Here is an 11,239-nt window from a genome sequence, read left to right as displayed (position 1 = left end):
GTGTGCTGCTAAGACCCACACTTTGCCTCTGGAGAGCAGCTGTGCTGGGCTCGGTACCCCTCCTCACCCCCCAACCTGCCCTCTTTGACCCACCTCTTCCCCGCAGGGCACAGGGTGGGGAATGCTAGTTGCATCGTGGGCAGTGGGCATCTGCCAGCTTTACAAGCTACTGAAAGTTATCGCTGAGCAGGGGGAGTGTTGGACAAGAAGCTCTCCCTCACCTGCAAGTGGCAAGAGGTCCGTGCTGAAAACCCCCATACTCCTCTGGAGGTTTAAGGCAGTCCAACCACACAGAGACCAGTGGACCCTATCTTACTTTATTATTATTATTACTATTACTATTACTATTACTATTATTATTATTATTACATCTTTGTGGAAACAGAGTCTTATCCTTTGCCCTGCTTGCTCCTAGGCATATTTTAAGAACATAGCTACACAAACAGGCAAATTCACCATTCCTCCCCTAATCAATATATTTTTAAGGAGTGTAATCCAGAAGCTGAAAACAGAGTTAGACTCCTTACTGGCTTCCACCAGACTCTTCTTCTCTCTCCCACATAAGGAAAACAAAAAGCATTTCCTGAGAGTCGGCAAAAGGTGACCTTTCCAGCTGGGTTTGTGCGTTGGGAATATTGCTTAAAATAGTGCAAAATGGTGTTTCCTGGTAGAACTTATTGAAAACCCTTTTGTGTACAAGCAAGGCTGGTGTTATCCAAATCAACATGAATTTGAGAAAAATGTTCCTTACATTAGGCTCCTTCTGTCTGTAAAGTAAAGCAATGAATGTCAGGATGTTGGGATTCTTGGCGTGGAAGAGTCACCAGAGGGTGGGTAAAGCTACACCGGCAGGATTCATTGCTCGACCCACCATGTGGTGCCATCCAAGCACATCTACTCTTGTGAAACACCAGCATCTAGGATGGAGCTGAGCTGCTATCCAGGTGTTTGCAGCTGGGAACCCAAGCATAAGGAGGCCAGAGCCCTCAACGGCGACCAGGAGCCAAATTCCACTGAAGTTGCTTGTTGGTGGAAACCCACGTGAGTGAGGCACCTGGGAGACTCAGGGTCCAAGGGCCATGCCCAACTTCTGCAAGGACCTTAACTTATTTAACTTAAATCCTACATGCTTTCCTGATCATTGGATTGGCTCGTTTTCCTCACTTGCCAGAGTAATAACAATCCCAATGAAGTGTAGCAGTTTAATGAGCCTTTTCCCCCTCTTCTTTTCTTCACTTTTTTTTTTTTTCCAAATAAAAGAAGGCCCAGAAGTCAAACGAGAAACCAACAATTACTGCCACTGGTCCAACTCTAGGCGCTCTTCTCCATCAGTTCAAGAATTTCTTTGTACACTTGTTCGTACGCTTGCATACCCCAAAGGAAATCAAAGTGGATGAATTCGGGAATGTACTTTTTGTATGCCACATTGGTTATACGAGAAAGTGTGATGTTTACATCTTCGGGGACTGAAATCCAGTCCTTGCCACCATACCATGCAGCAAGCGGGGCTTTCATATTTTCCAGCTCATAGAAGGGAGGTGTGGTCTGGAAGACAAATAGTGTGGCTTGAGGAAGGAAAGCCTGGGAGGTCACGGGCAAGTCAAATTTCAAAGTATTCCTGATTGCTGCTTGGAATTTCTTCCCTATCACCAGAGATCCTGACTATGTCTTGGGCTCCTGCGCTTTTCACTAGAGGGTCAAAAAGTCATCACTGAATGACACCACAGACCTCTTTTTTGTAAGGAAGGTACAAACCTATAAGGTAAATTCCACAAATCCCATAAAATTCAGTCTCAGTCACTGCTCAGTCACATATTTTCATTACCATTTTCTTTTTTCTTTTTTTTTCTTTTTTAAAACTGACAGATGAGAATGGATTTCTCTTACCTGGTTGTAATGAAGCATGTTGTCACTGCTGTAATCATAATATTTGAATTCCCCTGTTTGATAGAGCTGGAAAAGGAGAGCTGTGTTTATTATCCATGCATTAGAGGGGACCATAAGAAAGATAAAAGAGGTGACCACGGAACTGCACTGCTCCCTCCTACCACCAAGGCTCAGGGATGCTATTTGTAATGTGTGATATTGTCTTTTGGGAGGAGAGCTCAACCCCCAGGAAGGTCTCAGCATGGCCTGCAAGATCGCCTGACATTGCTCACATCTTTCATCCCTCCTCTCTTGGGTGGCTGGTGAGCTGCAGAACGTAGATGGCTGGAAGCTGAGGCCCCAGTAACCCACAGTGCACCTAGTGTACGACCAAGAGCTAGCCTCAAAGACGACACAAATCAGACCTTTGGGCAAGTTTCCTTTGTCTTTCATGGTCAATGTCTACAACAGAAGGATATGAGTCTGTGCATGTTTTCAGTGATTAGTTGTTGTATGATTAGTTGTCTCTACTAACCCTCAGCTCTTAACCTTTACTCTAGCAACTCCTGTGCTGGTTTATTACCAGTTTTTGCTTCCATCTCCATCTCCTACCAGCTCCAAAGACTCTTGGTCATCTTTTGTTGAAAGTCATGGCCAAAAGAACTGCATCTGCACCAGTGTTTCATGCCAATTTCCCCCTTTCTCTCTACTATAGCTCTGCAGGGAAAGCAACGGAGGATTATATCCAAACACTGAGAAGAGGTCCTCGGCAGCTGAGAGAAGAGAACATGGGTCCTGGTTGCACGTGATCTTATTCTGCAGCTGGAAATATTACCTGGCGCCAATGTAACAAGTTTTTTAGGGATGTTGAATCAGGGTAGCGGGACAGGTAGACATCTATGCGGCTCTGCAAGAAACCATTGGAGACATTTATTCTCTGCATGGAGGGAAATCCCATTAGAAATAAAACTGATCCTGTTCAGTAGCCACACAAGTCTTTCACTCACACAGGCTGGCTGGAGCTTGTATTTGTACAAGCTGCTTCGTCTTAACTCTGTGAAGGCACAGCTCAGCCATACACACTGCTGACTTCAACGGTGTGTGAACATGCACCGCAGACAGCAGCATGAAGGGTGCTGTAGAGCTCCCTTCAGTAAGCCAAGCAATTCCCATGGGATGCTGGGTCATGTTATGAATCTATGTAGTTTTCAAACCAAAGTAAAACTCCATATCTTGTGCTCAGGATCCTTTTGCAAAGACTATGTGCAACTCATCACAGTAGCTCTACATGTTGTTTCTAATGCATTTCCTCCTTGGAATATTAAGAAATTACACCAACACTTTCCTTGAGAAACAGTGGCCCAGCTCTAACTCCATCTATGATCAAGGACCTGTCTCCAATTTTACTCACGAGTGGTTTGTGGCAGGATCTGGACCTTGAAATCTTGGCCGTCCCCAGGAAAATAGTCCTTCCCTGTGAAAGCAGGGCATCCCTGGGACCACCCAGCTCACCTGGACATGTCCCCAAGCAACCTACTGTAGCTGTAGTGTTGGCCCTGGTGGCAGTTGGGTTGGGCTGGAAATCCCCATCTGGTGCCTCCAGCCTGACTTTTTCTATGACTGTGTTCAGTGCAGTGGAGCACAGGGAAAGGCTCTGATTTGGGGATAAATACATTCTAAGGGATAGTAGGCTGAAGAGTCTGAGGCCCCACCTCTCCTAGCAGCGGATTGAAGGCGAGTTCATTCCGTAAGAGCCCATCTTGTTATTAAAACACACGTGAAATTACAAATCACTTAGTGAAAGAGAAACCCTGGGAGCCCCTGGAGCACGGAATTAATTTCTTCGCTCTCCCTTTGATGTCATCCCTGCTGGGGAGACAACATGCCCAGTGGACGCGTGACCTTGTGTGCACTCTGGCCTTCCCTCTGGTGCCAATGCAAGAGCATTGTGATGGCCAACACAACAGCCAGATTGCAAAATGCTGACGCAATAGCCAGATTTTTCGATGAATCAAAGATGCAAAAGGCCAGGTGACAACTCGGGCTCAAACAATGAGAAACTGAATGACTTAAAAGGTAAGCTGGAATGTACATACCACATTTAAGCTGTTGGTAAACCCACCAGGCAAGCAAAGGGCCAAGGAACAAAAGCTTTTAAAGATGGGGTAGCTGCACAGACTGGAAATCACTTGCCGCAAGATACCCTTATCAAAGACCACTGTATGTCCTAAAATGAGCTGTGAAAGTCAAAGGCATTGATCAGTGTGGTTCACATTCCTCTTTTGCCTCCAGACGCTGCCTACCTCTCTGCTCACCCCTGAAAGTTGATGTCTTCCTTGCCACAGCTTTGCTGTGCTTTGTAATTTTGGCTTTTCAGAAATGCCCATGGCCCTGGAAGAGCCCTGATCTTCCTAGAAGAGGTTTCTCCTAGGAGGACAGTCCCCAAAACAATATCTAGAAATAGCTCTTCTCTGAATGGGCTGGACAGGAGGATGCTTTATACTGTTTAATGCCCCACAGACTCAAGAGTGTAGGCACAAACGTACCTGCTCAATGCAAAGGGCACACAGAGGGCAGGGAAATGGAAGTCATGTGCAAGCACTGCATGTCTCAGGTGATGATACCTTCCCATTCCCTCCTTCCCCTTCACACCAGATAAGCATGTGGTGAGGACGTACCTTAACCAGCGCCTCGGGAAGGTCAAACAGCCTTACCAAGGGTGACTTTATATTTGAGTTTGTGGTGACAGGAGCCAAGGCAAAAAACATCTTGATTTTACGATCCAGCTCCGGAATGGACGAAAACGCAATGAAACCTGCGGGAGGAAGAAGGAAGCTCCCAGGAGTGTGTGCCCATCCAAAGGACCCTTGGAGGTGGCTCTAGCAGGTTGGTGACTTGACCTGAAGCCTTTGCTGCTGATGCATTTCAGCTCCCAGACTGACTGCTCAGCCCAGCTGCAGCTCTCACAAGCCCTTATTGGGGCTCTGGCAGCAGTGGGAGCAGTACCAAAAGCCATTGCAGCAACTGGTTTTGGGCTGTCACTGCTCAAAACTGTTCTCTTAAAGTAAATGGGGATATTTACCTGCTCTTTTCCCTTCATTGTTTGGACGTGCCCACACGCTACTCTCCCTGTCCAGGCTCTCAGGAGAATACTCCCAAACCGGAGGTGCACAGCTAACATAACTCTGACAGTGGTCTGATCTCCTCCTAAGTACCTGTGGTGGTGCCTTGAGAGTAAGCCACATAGTATAACTGCTCCTGTCCAGTTTTCTGCAGAATATAGTTGATTGTTGCTGGAAGGTCATACATGGCCATCTCATGAAAGCTGCAATAGAGACGGGCACATGACAAAATTATTGTTGCTGACCTTGAGAGTGATGGGCAGGACACAGCAAGTAGTGCCACGACCATTTGGGGAGTGGGCAAGGGCTCTGGCAGGTATGGGCATCCCTATGGCGTCTTGGTGGTGTTGTTTATGCCCACTGGCAGATGGTGCGACTGTTAGCAGTGCTGCTCCTCCAGCCTATGGACACTGCTGAGGGTACCAGGTACCTGCCCACCCTTCAGTTTCACAGAAAATACCTGTAAGCTGAGTATTCCTGATGGTGAAACTCAAACTCTTTGTGTTTTCGTGACCAGCTGTTCCCCCGGCTGTTTCCAATCCAGACGTCATAGCCGGCATCGGCGAGGATGAAACCCAGGCTGCTGTTGGGCAAGTTGGTAACCCAGATGCTTCCCTCTAACACCAGGCCATGCTGCAGTAGGACCACAGACTTTGGAGCTGAAGAAAGAAGAAGATGAAAGAAGAGTTATTTTCTTTGACTACTAACAAAATTGACTGTTCACATCCAGGTATCACTTTGGCAGCAACCCCCTGGGTAAGTGACTCCAGTGCAGGGAGATAGTCACCTATGTCCTCAACCTCTTTGGAGAGGTTTTTTTGAAGTAAGCTCTTTGGTCATCCCAGGGCAGAGAAAATTAATACAGTGAAGCTGAAAAATAAGGTTAGACTCTGCACTGAATGGAGCTTGGTAAATCATGCTCCCAGGAAGAAAGAAACCAAGCCCATGTCTGTCTGGACAGTGACTGTGCCCTTTGCGTGGAGACTGCCCTCCTCACAGTGCCTTTTGTTTGGCTCAGGTACTCTGTGTCTGAAAACCCAGCGGTACCTCTAAGTACCTCCCATGGCACGGCAACACCATGCTGCCCCATTGCAAGAGACATGGGTACTGGAGGGGTCAATAGCATCTCCTCCACCCACTTTAAGCCATATGGGCAAGTCTTAGCTCCCCAGAACTTAAGATCTTTTTTACAAAGGACCAGGAAGCCTGAAGCACTGTAGGAAGAGAGTGGAAGAGAGGTTATGGAAAGGTTTAGTTTGGAAACGACCTCTGAAGGTCTCTGCTCCAATCCCCTGCTCAAAGCAGGTCCATCTTCACAGCCACAACAGGGTCATTGCAAGGATATCTGAATTCATATGGTAGGGTGACCACAGGTTGCAGCATGAAAAAGTTGAAATAAAAGTGACTTTCCTTTTTTTTTTTTTTTTCCCCTTTGTCTTTTCTTTTTTCTGTTGGTTTTTAGACCCTCAATATAAGACTCATATTTCCACCCTGGGCAGTTGAGGACAAAGTGTCCTGAATGGAAATCCGTCTTTTTACACTTATTTACCATGTTCATATGCCAGTCCTCCTGCTTCTCAGGAGAGGGACACCCTGCCAAGAATGGGGCATCACCCTCTCCGCTTTGAAACAGTGGTTCAAGTGAAGAACAGAAAGCAGCTGAAATGGTGAGATGGCATTGGATTGGATACAGGGGGGTTTTTTGCTGACAAATGGCTTTTCACTGCTCCACTGGCTGGCTTTGAGCTGGAGTAAAACCTGGGGCAAGATTTCTCTGTCCCATTCATTCTCCTTATCTTTTCCTTCCTCTTTGGAGCAGATCCTCTCAGAACAAGAATGTCAGCATGGTTGGCACCTGCATTTCTTCTGCTCCCGAGGCTAATCCTACAGGGAATGTTGTCTCCTTGAGGACCCAGCCCATGACGAGGCAGCCCTGGCCATGGCCGACTCCAGCCCAACAAAAGCTCTCTAGGTCCCTGGACCAGGTAGATCTTCTCATGGCACTTACAGGGGCAGAACATGCTGCAGCCCTGTGCCTCTGCTTCGTGGGAGGTGCTCATGCTTCTTGGGTTGTCTTTGCCATGAGGAATCCTCTGCATGGTGAGGTAATAGCCATCGTCTGTCACCACTTCATGCTCCTCGTAGGGGTACCCATGGTAGTGGATGATTTCACCCTGTGGGAAGGGAAGGACAGCGTGGGACAGGTCCCCAGGGAGGTGGGGGTCTCCATCCCGGTGGGTGTCAGAAAGACTAGCTAGGCAAAGCCAACAGTGGCTGCCCTGAGCAGGTGGTGGTGACTCCTGCTGTCAGTGGGAGGGTGGAGTAGGGACCTCCCAATGTCCCTTCCACCAATGCTGTGGTGATGTCATGACTTCAGCTAAAATTTTTGGCAGGTGTGAGTTTCCCTCACTCCCTGAGCAGGTCTGGTAAAGAAAGACCCATTGTCACTTTTCATGTTGCAATCAACGTTTGTGAAGAGTGGGGCAGCAATAACAGTAAAGCTCCAAGCCTGAGGCAGCTGCGTTGACCAAACCGGTCAATTTGGACTGAACTGCCCCATAAATGTCTGTCATAAATCTCTGTGTACCTAAGCACAGGGAGACGAAAGCTCTAATAAAACCCTGGTACCAAACCCTGGTGAAGATAAGATACACTCACAGAGACCATGGGTCCTGCCCAGACTATGGCAGCATAGGTAGCCTGCATGCCCAATCAGGAAAAGACAGGAGAGAAGTCAGGACTTACAACATCCATGGACACCTCAGGGCTCGCATCTGACTTTTCACTGAGGCACATTAAGTAAGCAATGGTTATGAACAGCCACATCATGGTGCCCTGCAAAACATTGTCAACATGATGAGTGTGAGAGACATTGATGGAACTGACAGAGAAGCCAGGGATTGCACACACTTCTCTTGGCCTGCATGACACTTCTGTTAGTACATCAATCTGACCACTCAACAGGTGAAATAATTATAAATTTGAAATCCTCTAATTGGTTCTAGAAATTGCTCATTTTCCTGATCTTGAACAATGCCACAGTCCAAACTCCATTAGATTTTAATCACACATTCTCCATTAGATCCTTGTATTCAGAAAAATACATGTGTATGTATACAGCTATACCCTCCCAGGCAAATCAGGTCTTCAAGGGGATGATTATTGTATTGGGTTTGTGTGGCCAGGTTTTGGTAGTGGGAGGGCTACAGGGGTGGCTTCTGTGAGAAGCTGCTAGAAGCTTCCCGTGTGTCCAACAGAGCCAGTGCCAGCCGGCTCCAAGACAGACCCACCGCTGGCCAACGCCGAGCCCATCGGCGATGGTGGTAGCACCTCTGGGATAACGCATTTAAGAAGGGAAAAAAAAGTTGCTGCAGCACAGAAACTGCAGCCAGAGAGAGGAGTGAGAACATGTAAGAGAAACAACCCTGCAGACACCCAGGTCAGTGAAGAAGGAGGGGAAGGAGGTGCTCCAGGCACCAGGACAGAGATTCCCCTGCGGCCCGTGGTGAAGACCATGGTGAGGCAGGCTGTCCCCCTGCAGCCCATGGAGGTCCATGGTGGAGCAGATATCCACCTGCAACCCGTGGAGGACCCCATGCCAGAGCAGGTGGGTGCCTGAAGGAGGCTGTGACCCCGTGGGAAGCCCGCACTGGAGCAGGCTCCTGGCACGACCTGCAGATCTGTGGAGAGAGGACCCCACGCTGGAGCAAGTTTTCTGGCAGGACTTGTGACCCTGTGGGGGACCCACGCTGGAGCAGTGTGCTCCTGAAGGACTGCACGCCGTGGAAGGGACCCATGCTGGAGCAGTTCACGAAGAACTGCAGCCCGTGGGAAGGACCCACGCTGGAGAAGTTTGTGGAGGAGGGGAGGAGTGTGAGGAGTCCTGCCCGTGAAGAGGAAGGAATGGCAGAGACAACGTGTCTGAGACAACTGACCCCAACCCCCATTCCCTGTCCCTGCCCCTGTGCGCCACTGGTGGGGAGGAGGTGGAGAAATCAGGAGTGCAGTTGAGCCTGGGAAGGAGGGAGGGGTGGGGGCAAGGTGTTTTAAGATTTGGTTTTTATTTCTCATCATCCTACTCTGATTTGATCAGTAACAAATTAAGTTCATTTTCCCTCAGTTGAGTCTGTTTTGCCCATGATGGTAATTGGTAAATGATCTGATCTCTCCCTGTCCTTAATCTCGACCCACAAGCTTTTTGTTATATTTTCTCTCCCCTGTCCAGCTGAGGTGGGGGAGTGATAGAGTGGCTTTGGTGGGCACCTGGCGTCCACCCACCACAATTATAGCATATTCATTTAAGACAGTGGCTTGGATGGTCAGAAGAATAGATTATTTGGTTGAACTGGTAACTGAACCAATCTGGAGTAAACCACCCAATTTTAAGTTGCAGGACCATGGAGGGTTTTGTTCTTAATATGAAATGAAATAATGTGATTTGGTTGGGCTCTCCTTATGGCTGAAAGAGACCCTGGGACACACCTGAGCTGTTTTTGCAAACCGGAGTGAAATACTGTCCCAGGAGACTCGCTGTTCTTCCTGGGAAGGATTTTGAAGTATCTGTTCTGGTGTGTTCCTACCACAAACCATCTTACTATCATTTTATTTGTTAGAGACAACAAATCTGCAACAGAAATACTGCCTCAGCTCTTGTGTGTCATGCTTAAATAGTTAAATTGTGTGGAGCCCACAGCAAGGAGCCCTGCCAAATCCTGCCGAATGCATGTGCCTGTGCTGGGCTGTGTGGGAAGCAGCGACCATGGCTGGATGCCAGCTCCAGGTATCTTGCATCCACCTCATTGCTTCCCTGCAAAATATCTTCCTGGGGAAAGGAGAACTGCAAGCATGTTTCTGTCATTTCCCAGCTAACCATCATCCTTTCTCTCTTGTGCTGGAGGAACCCGCTTCCCATGCTGCAGGAGGTGGTTTTGCAGCTGGGGAGAAGGCCATCTGCTCCCTCTGCTGTCCCTGGAGCAGATACGTGGAGTATCATACAGGCACAGCTGCTCTGCTGGAAGGGACCTTGGGACACCCTTTGTCCACCCTCCTGCTCACAGCATGAGGTCAGGGTGGCTGTGGCTTGGCTCAGCAGAACCCTGAGGCCTCCCCCCACCCAGAGCAGTGACACCCCACCTCCTGTGGCTGCTTCCCACTCTGGGGAAGGAAGGGTTTCCCACCTCCATCCTGACCCCCCCCGGGGCTACAATTCGGGGCTGAGACCCCTCCGTTGCATTGCCTGTCGTTGCTGACATCCCTGCTGTGCAGCAGGGCTCTCCTTCCCTAGGGGAAGGTGTTTGAGGGATCATTCCCGGGATGGTCCTGAGGAGCATGTGGGTCTCTGGGATGCATGGGCAGAGGTGGGAGACACAGCGAGGGTGGCAGCCACGTGCACTCACCACAGCCCTTCTGCAGCTGCCTGGCCCCAGGAGACTCTGGTCTCATTACTTTTAAGACAGCCTTTCAGAAAAGCAAGGAGAGACAGAAAGCATTTTTGAGGTGTAACGTCACGAGAATAGCATGCAAATTCAAGGGAAGAGCCTTGCCCGGGATGGCCCTTTCCTCCTAACAGCCAACCTGCTAAAATATTCCTTCTGTGAAGGATCCCTGAGCTCATCAGACCGTGAGAGCTCATGGTCACCTCCGAGAGGTGCAGCAGCGTGAAACCTCTTCCACCAGCAGCACGGTCCTGACCCCCGAGTGTTCCCACCGCCCCTCCTGTGAGCAGAAACAATTTCCTTCCGACCTGGGACTCCCAGGGAAGCTCCGCCGTCCTATCCATGGGGCTCTTCAACTACCTACGGCTCTCCTCTGCTGTCCCCAGAGACGGCCCCTTGCTGGCAGCCTGTGCAAAGGCAGAGGCACCCAAGGAGGAAGGATTACCTGTTGTGGTCCGGTGGCTGCAGCAGAAGAGGTGTGGGTGCCTTTCTTCCTGATGTCCACCAAGCAGGAGGTCCTCACTGCCTGAGCATGCTGCTCTCACTCACCACACATTGGGCTATTATTCCTTCTGCTCTGTGCATTTGGGAGCGTCACGGGTTGCCACTCCCTCTAATTCTTTCTCCTGTGAACAGGTGATTTACCCGAGGGCTCAAGTCTGCTCTGAAAGGAGACACCCATCCTACCCAGGCTCACTTGGGAATATTTTTGTGGCACTACGGAAGAGTTGAGAGCTGTAACAAATTGGTTATTTCCACTTGATATGGCACAGCTTCATCTGACGTCACCCATGGCCTCTGTGAACTGGAGGACAT

At 49.1% G+C, this 11,239-nt stretch overlaps 1 protein-coding gene across 1 annotated transcript; it reads right to left on the bottom strand.

The window, feature by feature from the left end:
* Positions 1–352: 352 nt before the first annotated feature.
* LOC128147494 (lipase member M-like) lies at positions 353–10,997 on the bottom strand. Its single transcript, XM_052800109.1, has 10 exons — positions 10,869–10,997; positions 7,734–7,823; positions 6,997–7,162; positions 5,449–5,647; positions 5,082–5,191; positions 4,545–4,681; positions 3,963–4,103; positions 2,702–2,773; positions 1,888–1,953; positions 353–1,545 (listed from the first exon to the last, which is right to left on the bottom strand). Exons 2-10 carry the CDS (start codon positions 7,815–7,817, stop codon positions 1,312–1,314), a joined length of 1,209 nt encoding a protein of 402 aa, XP_052656069.1. The 5' UTR covers positions 7,818–7,823; positions 10,869–10,997; the 3' UTR covers positions 353–1,311.
* Between the last annotated feature and the right edge of the window lie 242 nt (positions 10,998–11,239).

Source organism: Harpia harpyja, chromosome 10 (assembly GCF_026419915.1).
Source record: "Harpia harpyja isolate bHarHar1 chromosome 10, bHarHar1 primary haplotype, whole genome shotgun sequence".
Lineage (NCBI taxonomy): Eukaryota > Metazoa > Chordata > Aves > Accipitriformes > Accipitridae > Harpia > Harpia harpyja.
This window is presented reverse-complemented; position numbering and strand designations above follow the sequence as displayed.